At 36.9% G+C, this 16,003-nt stretch overlaps 1 protein-coding gene across 2 annotated transcripts; it reads right to left on the bottom strand.

Moving 5' to 3' along the window:
* Nucleotides 1–1,462: 1,462 nt before the first annotated feature.
* On the bottom strand, nt 1,463–15,331 carry LACC1 (laccase domain containing 1). 2 transcript variants are annotated; one of them, XM_053457651.1, is made up of 6 exons: nt 15,297–15,331; nt 11,677–12,249; nt 10,211–10,392; nt 9,150–9,315; nt 7,738–7,963; nt 1,463–1,774 (listed from the first exon to the last, which is right to left on the bottom strand). In XM_053457651.1, the coding sequence occupies exons 2-6, from the start codon at nt 12,245–12,247 to the stop codon at nt 1,600–1,602; spliced, it is 1,320 nt and encodes a 439-aa protein (XP_053313626.1). In that variant the 5' UTR covers nt 12,248–12,249; nt 15,297–15,331; the 3' UTR covers nt 1,463–1,599. The 2 variants fall into 2 exon arrangements, with proteins under 2 accessions (XP_053313626.1, XP_053313625.1); XM_053457650.1 differs by lacking the exon at nt 15,297–15,331 and having other exon boundaries at nt 11,677–12,279.
* Nucleotides 15,332–16,003: the final 672 nt, after the last annotated feature.

The following is a 16,003-nucleotide window of genomic DNA, read 5'->3' as shown; positions in this document are numbered from 1 at the left end:
GCATCATGGATGTGCAGCTGACAAATCTGCATCAATTGTGTGATGCCATCATGTCCATATGGACCAACATCTCGGAGGAATGTTTTCAGCACCTTGTAGAAAATATGCCATGAAGAATGAAGGCAGTTCTGAAGGCAAAAGTGGGTCCAACCCGGTACTAGCAAGGTGTACCTAATAAAGTGGCCAGTGGGTGTATATATACACACACACTATATGGACTAAAGTATTGGGACACTTGACCATTACACCAACAGGGATTTTCATGATATCACATTCAAAATACACAGACATTAATATGTAGTTGGTTCCCCCTTTCCAGTTATAACAGCTTCCACTCATCTAGGAACACTTTCCAGAAGATTTTGGAGAGTTTCTGTGGGAATTACTGCCCAGCCATCCAGTAGAGTATTTGTGAGGTTAGGCACAGATGTTGGACCAGAAGGCCTGGCTCTCAATCTCCATTCCAGTTCATCCCAAAGGTGTTCGATGGGGTTGAGGTCTGGGCTCTGTGCGGGCCTTGTTAGAATAGTGCCTTCCCAAACTGTTCCAAGTGGACATACAAAGACATTTTGGACAATGCTATGCTTCGAACTTTGTGGGAGTGTGTACATGTGTGCTTGTAAGAGTAAGTATATGTGTAAGGATATGTATGTGTGTTAGCATGTGTAAATATGTGTAAGTGTGTTTACGTATGTGTGCCAGAGTGTATGTTGCAAGGGCCAAAAAAGGCACAGGCAAACTGTTTGGGGACAATGATGGCACAGGCAGAGTGTTTGGAGGTTAGGATGGCACTGACAAGCTGCTTGGGGCCAAATTTGGCATTGTAGGACATTTTGCTTGGTGAAGTTGGGGTTGTGATTTCTAGTTACGCTCTTGAGCTTCTCCTTATGGTAAGTTTTTGATTATTTTTAAGTTTTAAAGAAAGCATATTAAAGCACTCATATAAAGTACTTTAATATGCCTTATTCTTTGGTGAGGCTATGAGTGACATTAAACTGTCTGTAGAGTAAAATGGTTGCTCCAAGCTGTAGCATATTACTGTTCATCAGAATATTTTTTTTAACAGAAGAATATTGTTTACTCATATGTTTTATAAATAGATTCTAACAATAATAAACTGTGTTGTGGTCCAATGTTAATTAAAGTGATGCCAACGTGTATGACTCCCTCAAGAAAATTGTTTGTTAAACTGTTTGTTACACTGTTATGCATAACACATCTGGATATATTGTTATCATACTTCCCACTAGGTCAATTTATGACCTTAAATGAACTTGTCAGAAAAAAACATTTGTCAAAAATGTAAGAGGAAGTGTTCAGCTGTCCAGGTGGCAATCCTGCACAATATGGTGGAAAAAGCACCAGTGCCAACATTCTGTTGTGGGGAGACATCACGTAAACCTTTTCTGTTAATGTGTTTGGAACATATACATATATGTATGGTACAGAGTTTAAAAGGAAATTATTATTATTATTATTATTTTTTTATTAATGTGTAGGATTTGGGAAAATGACAGATCTGTTTAAATGACGCATGCTTTATCACCTCTTCCTTATCTGCAGGATAAATGTGGCATTAACGTCACCATCCTTCTTGTGTTATTCTTTAATTGATATGAAGCCAATTTGAGTGCCGAAATTTGTGCCATCTCGAACGTGGGAAAAAAATTTGTCTGGGTGGCAGGAGGTACAGAGGGTAAGGTTCTGATTCTTGTCAGCGACCGACTCATCCTGGATATGTTCTGGCAGAATACCTCCACGTTCTAGAAGAATTCTTAAACAACAAAGAAAAAAATGCAAATCACATATCAGACTGTTTATATGCTTCTATAACTGACACACTGTCACATTCAATATAATTAATCTAAACAAAATTAAAAAAAAAAAACCATATGTTACCGTTTCTTTCCCTCTCTCTCGATGATGCAGCATAGGCCACTAAGTCATCAGTGCGGAAAGCTACTCTTTTCCGAATGATTCAAAAGCTTTGAATTGGCCACATCAAACTGAATTAATTATGAATCCTCCCGGGGCTGTACTTAATTGTCATGTGACATAAATGTACTCATGGGTTCTTGCTGTAGAAACTAAAGAAAAGCTTCTGCATTGTTTTTATGTGATTACAGTTTCAGAAGAAATTAAAAATGGCACAGCTGCGTGAATCCTTTACACTTTTGCTTGGTTTTTCCTTAAAATTACATGGAAGAATTCAGCAGAATCCCCAACTATTTAATTGACTCTTTATCTGTTGTGCGCGCACATTCCTTAATGGTTCTATACAGGAAACATATGAGTCCCTTAAACAGTTTTTAATGGTACAGCACCTTTTACATTTTGTTGTAATATGCTATATTATTTTCAGTACTACCACGTGCACACAAGAAAACACATCCCACGGGAGTGAAAAGGAAATCCTAGAAAAGGCAAACAAAAGGAGACTGTATCTCGAGAAAGACCATAAATATAAAACAAAACAGCATTTGCAACATTTTCTATTACACTGGCTGATAATATTGGGTAATTTTCCATGTAATTGACATAGCGAGCCAAAAAAAATAGCTTTTAAGAAACCAACAAATAACCTAAAAGAAGCTTAGTTGGAAATTAATAACTATGATTAGATTGCATGTTCTGCTGAATAAACTCTATATGAACCCTGTATGCACATGTATCTCCCCAAATCCCAATTTCAAACTGGCAGAACCCTTATAATAGACACAGCATGTGATGCATATGAAAATCATTTCACTGTGTTGCCGGTCACCTTGTGAGAATTAGTAATACGTGGCTATGCATTGATTAATTCCCCTTCTCTGGACAGATGCTGTACACAGAGGCGGCATAATCAGTACTACAGAACTTCACAAATTCCCATCTCCTTTTTTGTGATTGAATATTGACTCATTTTGTTTATCATTAACTCATTCAGCAGAACATTTATCTAGACAGCTGTCTGGACTTTCTATGTTCCAGATTGTACCCCTAGGCGGATTTGTCCAGGCTGTTATGCCAGGATCTAGGGGCTCACCTGTTTCCCTTCCTCTTTAGTCTTTTTGTGATGTAAAGACTCAGACATAAATATATTTAAGGTAGTCATATGCTTATTAGCCTCTACAACTTGGGAGGTTGTTCAATTTATCTAAAACTCTCTCTGTAAAACTTTGTTACATTACATCTAAAGCTCTGACCCTCTAAATATCTAATATTTAATGACATCCAGCTTGTAAATGTGCTTTCTCTTCAACCAACTGTTTCAAAGACTGTAAGTTCAGATCAACAAAAAGAGTGTTTACTTAACAAAAGGGAAGGAATAAGTTAATTTAGAGAAATAACCATAAAAATCTTATCTAGTGCTATGTTTCCATATATTTTACTTCTACTAACAATATAAAAAAGTTGATTTAGTGCATCGGTACTGTAAAGTATAATATTTATGAAAAGTGATATATTCACACTGTGCGTGATTTGTGCTCTGAATACATGGACAATTTTAAGTAGTGCAGCGAACATCTTCAGGTTAAAACTGGCTGCATAAATTCTTGACCTTATTTTTATTAATAGTCTAGAAATATGATTTGGGCTTCACAAATACTAACACCGGGAAGGTCTGACTTCAACGCTCTCCCTAATGACAACCCAGCCAACAATAGATATAAAGGCCCCAGACAGTTATTATGCAAACAAAAGCCGCACAGAGAACAGAAGGGAGATAATGGTTTAATGTTTCACAGATAACTGAACCAATTACCCTACCACCTGTGCCCAAGCCAGCTTTAAAAGGCTGGTCTTCTGCATAACAAAGATTAGAATTCTATACCAGCAAATTACATCGACAAACAGGATTGCGCAACACTAAATTCCAGGTTTATATTCAATTACATTTTGGCCGCTACAAAATATTCAAGCAATTTCATAGAATTACTTTACAGGGCAGGGAGAGGATATGTTATTAATCATGGAAAGACAATCAACCCCTTTATCGCCAGTATTACAATTTGGCCTTTCTTTGAACAGGTACGTACCCTTTTGCATGTAAGAACAATCTGTACGTGCACTTTGTTGCGTATTTTTTCATGTGCATGCTTTGTATTTACCTTTTTTTTAAAGGTTGGGATAGAGGGTTAGCCAGACAGTTCATAAAGTGATGCAGAAGAGGCGTAGTGGGCTTTGAAACAAGAACACATTTTTTATGAGTGGATGCAGTGCTGTCAATTAATAAATAATGACTGTATTTCAACATGTTGTTTTATGAATATTTGACACAACAAAACGGTTTAACCTTATTTAATCTCTAGAGCTACAGCGATGTTGCTAGGCAGGTCAGTGACATAATACTTGGATGTATTACTAAAGATATTCAACAGGTCCTGAAGACTCCCTCTTAAAGAGGATGGTCTGTGTAACTCGTAACACATTTTGGTTTTCAACATCCTCACGGCCAATACTGTAAATGCAAGGATAATGAGCACAACTGACCATTATTTGTAATCACGTGTTCATAGGTTTTTCCAATATGGCTTCAAACCAAATGAATTAATATTGCATAATCTTGCACTGAAAATGGCTTCTTCATAATGAGCTGAGCAACTTTCATAAAATATTTAGCACCAGAACTCTGTTAACCAGTGTCATATAACATTAGGTGTAAGGAAAGTCACGCCAATCGGCTGAATAAGATTTAACTCACTGTAAGATATAGAACTTCCGGAAATGGTTTATTTAATGACCGAGAGATATGCCCAATTTCTTTAACATATATTAAAAGCAGTAGGGAACAACTACAATTGCCATTCTGTTGAATAAGGTCTATTGGAAAGCTTTAAATCTGTACAACTGGTTTTGTTTCCTATAATTTGAGGAACACTTCTAGTAGAAATGCAGAAAGACATCCCAGAAGATAAAAAAATCTTATCCTACGCAAGTCTAGGTTTTACCCCCTTCTGTTTGTTTACATGTCACCATGATGCAACAGACAGAGCTCCCTCCCTAGTGGTATATAGATATAGACTCCTCTTCTCTATCACATGCTGGCACATGAAGAGGCTCTGAGAATCATGATCTAGAATCCCTACTAACATGGGAATAATATGGGGGCTGTTAAGGCAGATCAGTTCTGAGAAAGACGCAGATCACCCTACTTGCCCTCTAAATCATAAACATCCAGAATCCACAGGAGTTACAGAGCAATCGGGTCACAGCTGCATCCTCTTTGACTCCTTGGCTACAAGACTGTTTATAGTGAAGTGCTTTTTGGGTATCCGTGTTGATCAGTGATTAAACTGCCCTTGACAAATATCAAGCATTATCATTTATTTATTGTTTATCATACTTAACATTATCAGGAGGCTCATTGAGCAAAACTCTAAAACCATCGTGCTGCAGGCTCCACAAGTCTATGCTGTCCCCATGAAGCAGGGCGAGATGCCCTGCAGCAAAGGTGCGCTGCAGCGGCTGGTGGTAGAAGCAAGTGACCTCTGTCCTCACTAGCAAAGTCTCTGCTGCGTTGTCCAACAAGGAGCAGTGATGGTTACTTTGTACTAGCACAACAAATGGTAATATTGTGGCATTTCTAGATGCTTTCTTATATATATGTATGGATGCCAGGGTAAGTGTGTGTATGTATGAGTGTATCACTGCAAATCTACAGAAGTATAGGTTATTTAGTGATGCCATACCTAAATGCACCAGCATATTAGAAGAAAACACATATGATTAAGGCCCACCTTAATCTATAGTACAAAGATTATATACTGTGGTATAATCCTATATTTTTTTATGATTTACTGGTTATTCGCTGTTTCTGTTAAATCTGTTTGGTTAGAGTCCCTAAAATCCTGTAGCCAGCTCTGTGATATGTATAAGGATGCCAGTGTGTATAACCAAGCTTAAATGTCACATATATTTCACCTCTTGTCCACATGCGTACATGTAAATGTACTGAAAAATCAATTAACAATGGGTTATTGGGAAATGAGAAGTAACAATTGGTGATCATTACACAGCTGATTTTAAAATAAATCTTTTTTTTGCTAATAAAAAGCATTCTGCAGGCTAGGAGTGATGTGAATCCTGCCCCGAAGCAAATACTTTCCACTATCTCAACAGTCCACGAAGGCGGAAAGGGAAAATATTTATACTGAGATTTGAGTATCTATGGAAACTTCTCCTGAACTGAGCATTTTACTTTCACTGTAATTACCAAACAAAACCAGTTTAATGCCATTGAAATACTAATCGGTATTTCCCAGAAAATCCGGATCATAAACTGAGCTTAGTCAGGTGTGTCTGCAATAGCGCAGAGACAAGCAGACTCAATATTTACACAGGAACCCTGCTTGTAACACTACACCAGTTTGGTTAAACTTCAATTTCATTTCCTGTACTAACAAGCAACAAAATTGTGTGTTTCTATTTTTTTAAAATTTGTTTTACTTTTAGCAGAAATTGCATACTTCCAAAGGGACTTAGTTTAAAATAAAGTCAGACTTTTGCTGGAGTAGCGTAATTCTGAGTTTCCTTTAAAATCAACCATGGAAAGTATAATGAGCGGTTCTATATGAAGCTAAACGCTTTCTATTTTTGCTGATGAAGTCGTCGTGGAAATCCATCTTCCGTTGGATGCAGAGCAAGTGCTTTTTTTTTTTTTCTTTCTTTCTACAAGAAACACTAAAGTCAATCTTGTTGGGCAACCACCCCTTCCCCAACTTTGGTTAACACCCGGCACACTTATTTTAAAATTATTTACGTAGGTTTCTATAATTGCTATTGGGGCAGGGAAGGACGACAAAGCAGTGGTAGGAAATCAATGGGAGCGCTTTCTGCACATGCACACAAAGGGACTTGTGAGACCCCCTAAAACTCTCTTGAGTCAGCATTGCAGCTGGTTGGTAGTGAGTTTGGCACATGGGCACACGCAGCATGAATGCGTAAGTCGAACACATCTCCTGCAAGGCAAGTAACTGGGGGCAGGAAAAGAGGAGGCAAATGCATAAGAGGGGGTACTCTGCAAGTGAGGAAAAGCTTTTAATTAAAGGAACCACTCAGCGATCATACCAATTAAAACACATAAGATGGCTGAAGTGCTCTTTTAATTCTAGACGGAATAAAACAGTATCGTTATTTGAATAGAAATGTGTCCAACCTGCCTCTTGTGTCTTAAAAACTGTATTTTTTAAAAATGAATATATTTCTTTAATATATCTATATTTTAGTTTCAAACAAAGTCTGCAATATCTTATATTTTGTTAGCTAGTAAATAGAGGAATTACCAGTTTTCAGTTCACCTTTGTTTTCTCCAGTAATTAAGCCCAAGGATGCCACTGACAAATATTGACATTTGTCATAGACCAGACAACACACATGCCCATACATTAACAAGTATGAAAGCAAACATAGAAATAAAGTATTTCACTTGAAAAACATGCAAAATATACCGTATACTTTAATAGATGCATTGATCCTGGTTGTTTTGCTCTTTGATGCATGCTATAACGCAGTTGGTGATGCACAATCACTTAATGGTTGATTCTAATGGACCGTATGTGTCATCATACCACTCCTTGACACTACTGACACAGGAATTCCAAAACACAGCACAATTGTGTAACAACTTAACATGAAGAAAAATAATCTTACAAACAATGAATCAACTGGAGTCCATGGCAAAGTAGTTCTAAAACATTTGCCTCTAAATGTTACAGGTAAAGGAGTATTATGTTAAGGTGTACAAAGACTCACCTAGTAGCTCTGCGTATGTCAATGTAGGGGTTGGGTGAGTCAAGCTGCCTAACACACTGAGGGTCGATTGCATGAAATGCTTTGGCTTCTTGCTGTGAGAGCGTAAAGCAGCAAGGTCCCACAGAAGGTCCAAGTACCACGAGTATGTCCTTCACATGGGACCCATACTCTGACATCATAGCATTTACTGTGGCCATTGCAACTCCTAGTAGGGTACCTTTCCAACCTAAAATAGAAAATAGTGTTCAAAGAAATTATAGCTTGTAAATGAGTTCATTTATTTAAAATGAATTTATTTAAAAAAAATAATAATACAATAGAGTGTAGAAGGGCCTGGAATGGCCATCAGGCAAACTAGCCAAACACCTTCCACGTACCCTTAACGTCACTAATCCGCCAGATCCCGTCTGTTAGTATGTGGCCACTGGCTGCATGTAGTGCAATTAGTGTTTATTCCAGATATTTTGCTCATCATAGAGATGATGCTAATATATAACACCACAAATGTCTCATAAAGCAAATTAAAGCATTTTCTAATTGCCATTTCTTAGGGACACAGCTGTTTCGTCTAGCTCATTATCCAGTAATAATGTGTTTACTACAGGCTTTTTATGGCGTGTATGTAGGAGGGAGGTGGGGTGAGGGATGAATATTATACTTGACTTATAATTATTTTTTTAATAATTACACATAACATATGTTTGATTGAAAATATAGTAAAAGTAACCGTGACTTGTCAAGTTCTGCCATGATGTCCACAAAGTGCTCCAAATATTATATTTGCAAACTTATAACAGTCTGGTGTGCTGCAGTGCCACCTACTGGATAAAGAGATTCATAGCAGATGGTCTGCTTCATAGATAATTAATAGACAATTTGAAGACAAGCAGACAAAAGCTTTTAAATACATGAAATCAATATATGAACACTCGCCAAGTAATCCCAAAAGAAAATCTGACAATACCAAGGGCTGATATTACACAGAGACACAATAGGATAAGCTTGTATCAAGCTTACTGTTGGCTTCTTCTGATTTACAAGAACCATTTATTTTGCCCATTTTTTTTAATGTTTTTTGGTAAAAAGGTGACATTTACATTCATTCCTTGCATCATTCCTAAATAATGTAGAATTTAGAGCAAATAATTGATGACATGTAATCTAATTGATACGCTAAACACACGTGTGTTATACAGTACAAAAATAACAACTACAATGCCAAGCTTGTGTGCTTTGGATATTACCTTGACCTGGGAGGTCTTCCCCTTTGCAGGATGCTGATCCTCTCGGAACCGTTTTTACAAGGCACCACTGATGTTAGCCAGTCATTAATAATCCCTGGCATTTAATATAAATTACATTGCACACATGTCAGGAGATTGTGGTGTTTTCAGCAGGTCCAGTGAGTTTACCTGAATGGGCAGCTCCACATGCCTTGGTTACTGGATCACAGAATAGAAGAGGTATACAGTCAGCGCCAGGAGCTGCTATTACGACACCCCTCTGATTGGTTACTATCCCATCATAGCAGTCCGGTTGAGGTTTTCCCATGATCCAAACATTATTGGCATGATCCACCTACCAACAAGTAACACATAATGTTGTCATCTTTGATTTTAACTATATTAGCCATGTCTTAACGTTATTAGTTTCTCGGATCTCTTGCTATAGTTTACAAATGTTTATGAAATTATACAATTCCAAAGTAAATATAAGCTACTAGCAAAGTGCCCCCTTAAAGGGACAGTATAATGCCCTATACAGCAGGTTGCAGAGGGTCCCGTTAGATACCCTGGAACTGGGTGTGCTGGAGTTAGTTGGTGCAATGGTAATGCATCTCCTGGGGTAACTGATAAATCCCTCCATGCATTTGCATGGGTTAAAATACATCTATAAAGGTGACACTCAGCTATCATATGCATGGCTGGAGTGTTAAGAGTAGATGTGTATAATCTGCAAATACCATTATGTGATATTACCTATTTAATGTAATATATTTTGGCAAATTTTTGCACTCAGGTTTAATGGTAGATTTTAATCGAGAATATATAAATAAGATACATGGTTATAAAAAATATAAAAATAGGTCCAAGAAGTACTTAAGTCTGCCAAGTCCTAGTCCCTATTTTGTTTAATTGCTAATTCTTATAATTACACGCCATGGTACATAATTTGGGGTATGCTGGATTTAGGTAAAACTGCAAATTACCATTCAATGGAATAAAATATGTTCAAAACATTATGTAACAGTTACGCATTCTTGAGATTTAAAAGGTTACTTAAAAATTGATTACAATTAAGGAAGTTTGGGGGAACCCTTATAAGAAACCCGTGATGTCACAAAATGCATCAAGGTTTAATAGAGAGAAACTCAATACAGTTGAAAGCAAGGACGCGTTATAGGGAATGTAGACTAGGGTGATGGATTACCACTTTAATAATTTACTGAAGTAATTTTCTAAAGTTGTATTACCTTCACAGGGACATAATTCTTTGGACTGAATCCGGCAACTTCACCTAACCGTCGGAAATTTTCTGCAACAACCATCTTTGGATCTCTCCTTCTGGAACTGCTGAAGAGATTTAGTGCACTGAGGGTGGGTATGTAGGATATGCCTCCTGATCTTGTTGTATAGCCATGCAGAAAGATGTCCTCTGTAAGGAATAATAATAATAATGTAAACTAAGAAATATTAAAAATGAAAGCTATTGACACTGGTTACAAATATGACTGTTTATTTTCTAAGTTGTGTTTGATGTATTATTAGCTTGTTCTTCATTACACACAGTTATGTGAAATGACAGGAAGAGTGATGCTAATTGCTTCTGATTCACACAGCAGGAAAAATATTTGGGTCATGGCGCCATCTAGTGGATTCATAGGGTAAAGCACCAGCGTCCTAACATTTGGATTGATTTGCATTCTTGACAAATATTACCAATTTACTGGTACATATAGTTTGCTGGTAAAATGTTGCAATATTTGGCCCATTTCCTCTTTGAGATAATTTGCCTACTGGCTTTCTGAAATTTAACTAAGCTTAAGGTGGGAGCATTTGGTAACTGGCAGACAAGTCATTTATTTAACGCCCACTCATGGGAAGTTTTAAAAGCCAAGCAATTTCCAAATCCAGTTTCTGATTTACCAAAATCTAACATGAGGGGGTATGGGTAAAGGAGCCCAAGGAATTCATCACAGTGATTTTACATTGTGAATAGGGCTGGGTTGGTTTTGTACTTGTACGCATCAACATTCCAACAAGTACACACCTACATGTGCAGATGGGCTGAAAACTATTCGTTTTTGGGCCACAAATTGCGTTCCCTGTCCGTTCAAGAACTAAATTTGTTGCCCGGAACTCACATTCACGTATTTTGGATACAAATTTAAAGCTTTTTGCTTTACTTTGATCTGATTCGTAAGTGGCCTGGCCTCGCTTTTGTTGCTTTGTACAAATTGTCGAATTTACCAAAATTCGGTAAGTTTGCAATTCGTATGAATCCAAGTGTACACGTCTACTATACATCATGCAGGTTATTTCTTCTCACCGTAATATTGCTATAGAATCTGCTGGCACGCTTTAAAAATATATAATAAATAAATATATAATAAAAATAACAACAATAAAATACTCTTGTCTGATGCAGTGATGATAGTGTGGTCACACATTACATTTCTTATGCTCATGCAACTTGCAGCCGGGTATATCTAGCTGGCAATCACACACTGCAGCACCTGGTCTGTCACAGGAGCGGCAGTTTGGGGGGCTATGCAGCGCTGCGTGCCAGCAGCCCACCAGGCACTTGTCTTTTGTGCTAGATGGCCGGTCCAGGCCTGGTCTGCGGCTCATAAGATCTAATGGATCCTCACCAAGGTAGAATCCCCATGATCACAGTTTGTTTTTACAATACATACCCCAGGCAAATAAATAACCTTACCTGGGATAAGATATGATTTAAGGATTTCAAGCTTTCCTTTCAGAGGCGCCAGACTTTCTAGATGCTCCTGGATGCTTCTCCTTGTGTATTTTTCATAATCCTCCAAGGCTACTTGTGATACACCATTTAAATGTTTCACATAGTCTGTTTCATAGTGTACTTCAAATGTCTCAATTCTGAATTTATAGATCTCAGTAAACAGAAGATTTAAAAACATACCCATTTGCTTCTTTCTTTGCTGTGGCAATAAGACAAGTATTTTATTAATGTTCAGCCTATCAATGTCTTGTTTGATTGAATAAAGAATTGCTGCCATGCTTGAATTCCGTACTATTTGAAGCCCATTTTTTAAGACTTTTAAATGCTGGATTGTTGCAACAAATGATATGTCTTGAGTCCCGTTTACGCACCTGGAATCTTGATGGAGCATTAAGTATGTAAATGGAGCATTTGTGCCGTAACATTTTTCAAGAGTGTTTAGGGCACAGTTCAAAGCTTCTTCATTTCTTTGGTTGTGCAAAGGGCATCCTGGATCAAACAGGTCGATAAGAACTGCTTCTTCTCTACTCATTTCTTCCATCATTTAAAAAAAACCCAGAATAAATAATATACCTACAGAGGTTAAGAGAAAGGGTAAAAAGTGGTTTGGGAAACTATAAAACCAATGCAGGCTAAATCAATCACCCAGTCATTAGTAGCACGCCATAATATTGTCAAAGGTGTATGCAGTATTCAGAGTAAGTAAAAAACATATCCTTAAATTCAAATTGTGGATGATGTCCTCTATGAGACAAACGAATTGGACAAACTGGCTTGACATCATCCACAATTTGAATTTAAGTATATGATTACACTTTATTCACATTGGTGTTACATTGAAAGAATAGATATATTCATTTTATTGAATACTGCACAGTATTTTATTTATTCACTTTTATGATATATTTGTTATAAATTATTGAGCGCTGCACTTTATCTTCTTCCTCTATAATACATATAAAACTGTCACATTATAAATGGAAATAAACGTTATTGAATCTAGCACTCAAAAGCATTTATCACTAGTATTGTCGTTAATATCTTTATTTAATGTTACTTTTTTTCTACCTTTTCTTTTGAGATTCATATTTTCATCCACCAATGGCCACGTAACGCCAATTCCCTTGAGTAAACAATTATTAACTAGATTATTAACGTAACAAAAGAGCAGAGATAACTGAGTGGGGGAAAATTAATGGAGATGCCTAGAAGAGGAAAATAATGTACAGATAAGGTGGGCTTCATTGATTATTTTATTCTGTAAAAGGCATTACACAGCAAGACTACAGCAAAAATTAAAAACATTGATGGAAATTGGTAAAAAAACAAAAAAAAATGATTGAATGTGACATTTTCCAGATTACCACACATATTTGAAAAAAAAATGAAGCTCTACAGAGCATCAAATTGTTTTTAAACTCTGCAGGTATGGACTTATTAATAGGATTGCTCGGTATACGTAACTAAATGTAGCTATGTGTGGTTATTGCATTACTGCTTTGGAGCCTGATGTCTGTCTTCTAAACAGCCAGACCAATAGAGTTCATGCTTAACTAGCTGTTATAATGTATTTTTATTTTAATAATAAACTAAATTCTCTACATAGTGAGTGACCCATGTTATAATTTTGCTGTTTACAAAAATGAGACAAGTTAAATGAGATGTCAAAATCGTATTGGAAAAGAGAAGTCAGAAAGGAGACAAGAAACCTTCAGATATAGTAAGGTAAAGATGAAAAGTTTGCAGGTTCAGACCAGACCTTAAGACCATGCCTCATTACCAGTGTCCAGACAGGGCTTTAAATTGCAGGAGAGACTCAGTGGGTTAAAAGGCTGCCCAGTCCCTCTATTTAGCTCCATGGACTCATCCATATTAGGATTAGACAGGACTCACCAGAATTGGGGTACTTTGACGTAGTGGCGGACTAAGCAACATATGGCTATAAAGTATAATGGAATCTCCAATATTTTTGCCTTAGATAGGTGCTTTTAAATTGTATTTGAGGGTTGAGGACTGATTCCTTGCTTTGCTGTAAATACTAAAAAAAAGGAGAAATACTTTAACATTATTCCACAGTTTAAGACTGAGGCTGTGAATGTTCAAACTTTACAAAAAGGATAGTTTATACCTAGATTAGCGCAGATGAAGTAAAGACTAACATAGAAACAGAATTTAACAGCATTTGGCATGTACATAACTCTAAACTACGCAGGCAAATAAAAAAATTAAAAATAGAAAGGACAGAAGGTTTATCGCTGTCATCACATTCTACTTTTCTGTTTGTGATAGAAGCCTTAAGTAGGACAAAGGGAAGGTGCTTCCTCTTTTTTATTCTTTGTTAAACTACAGCATTAAAATGTATTCCACACATTCGCAAAAATGTTTGACATGAAGATGTAATCTGCAGACAGCTGGTTCCATGTGCTGCCAATGGAGCTTCTCCATCTGTGGACATCTGGTGGCTTCTGGTATGTGTGCCAGGTTAGGTTCTCTTAAAGGTCTCACTGCCTATTTTGGCACTTAAAGGGGTTAAAACCTATTTAAACCTTTGTCATCTACACCTTAGTGTTCAATTGTGATAGTGCTCATACTTACAACAAAGCTATCCGCCAGTGTGCCCTAGCTCTGTCGATGTACCTGTCCTACTCTCTGCTAAGTTCCCACTATAGACCTGCATGGTAATTTGCCGACCTATCTGGCTTTGACTAAAGCTTCTCCTGACTCTGATCTTGACTCTGTTATTTTACAGACTTCTCATTGTGACCTCTCTGGCTAGTATGACTACAAATTCACTGGAACCTGTGCAGAAAATTTCATAAAAACATAGCATTTGACAGAAGATAAGAACCACCTGGCTACCTAGTCTTCCCATTTTTGCTGATGTAAAGACGCATAGCTTAACCAGGTCTTGGTCTGGTCATACATTCAGGATAGCTTTACATTACACTTATTTATATAGTGCCCGATATCTCAGGACATTTCTCAGCACATCTCAAAACTGACAAACTTTTGGTTTCTTACACAATAAATGATTTCCATCATCTCATGTTGAGAATCCAGCCTTAAGATCAGTACGGGTAGTTGTGTTTTCACATGGAGTCTCCCATTTAAAGGAGTTTGGGTGTGTGTCACATGAATGATATAAAAGTACCGGTAGTTCACAGTGTTTGCTTTTCCTATATTTGCTGGCTACACTGACGTATAATTGAGAAATAAATGAAACAGTAATTAAATATTACTGCAGAATAAGAGGATGTAAGATCTAATGGAATGAACAGACATTCTTATGTCTATTATATTTTATTTCAAAATAAAACACATAAGAGCTCTTTTTATTAGTCTGAAAATGAAGTTCATGATACCTGTTTATCTAATGCATTTTAGATAAAAAAAAAAAACAAGTGTTTCCTAATAATACACTGTATGCAACTGAAGTTATTCTTAGTGAATCTGGATTTCATACGCTGTTTTGAATAAATTATTATATCTACAAAGTGTCGCTAACAGTCATATGCATTAAAAGCATACATTGAGGATAACATGGCACGTAATACAGCATAGAAATCAGATAGCAAACTTACAGGTACAGCATTCAAAAGATCTCGAGCTTTCAGTAACTGGAGATTGCACTTCCTTAAACTGCAAGGGATTTAAGGGCAACTCTGCATTACGTACAGAGAGTCTCCTCCCTCTAAGGAAGTAAAGATGTCAGCTCCACAATGACACATTACAAATAGTTTGCCTCATTTCTCTAGCTTTTTATTAACGTTATTATTGCAGGAAAAAACAAACAATAAAACATAATAAATCAAAAAAATATATACCATGGAAAGACGTCCAATGAAACCTTTTTATGTGTGTTCTTTTTAATTAAAAATCTTTTTTTTACTGTTCTGCAAATGTGCACAATTTCAGTGCCATAATTAGGGTGATGTTTTTCAGGACACATCATTTTTACATATTGCTGACCAGCACACAATCATCTGAGACAAATTAATGTTCCCCACAGCAGCCCCACCAACAAAAAATGCATTTTAAAGTACTTTGTAAGTACTTAAATATACATTATTTACCAGTACAAAATACAGAAACAAAACTTACCTGGAGATGTTCCCAGTTTGCTCCAGTTTCTGCTGGCTGCAATCACTGGCAGGAAAGTGCTACCTTTGAAATCAATGGGAGTGCTGTTTGCGCATGCATGCAGTGGTTCTCATTAGACACAGTGGGACTCTTTTAGAAGCCAGTGCTAGAGTTGGCTGGCGGTGAGTACATGTGCATGTACACAATG

Source organism: Spea bombifrons, chromosome 2 (assembly GCF_027358695.1).
Source record: "Spea bombifrons isolate aSpeBom1 chromosome 2, aSpeBom1.2.pri, whole genome shotgun sequence".
Taxonomy (NCBI): Eukaryota; Metazoa; Chordata; class Amphibia; order Anura; family Pelobatidae; genus Spea; species Spea bombifrons.
Note: the sequence above shows the minus strand (reverse complement) of the source record. Positions and strands in the feature narration are given on the sequence as shown.

Excerpts from the sequence above, each read along its gene's own strand:
- LACC1 (XM_053457650.1), bottom strand. The coding sequence starts at position 12,259 with ATGATGGAAGAAATGAGTAGAGAAGAAGCAGTTCTTATCGACCTGTTT. Across the intron at positions 9,316-10,210 it reads AGAATTATGTCCCTGTGAAG|GTGGATCATGCCAATAATGT; the intron begins GTAATACAACTT and ends ACTTGTTGGTAG. Across the intron at positions 1,775-7,737 it reads GACATACGCAGAGCTACTAG|AATTCTTCTAGAACGTGGAG; the intron begins GTGAGTCTTTGT and ends TTGTTGTTTAAG.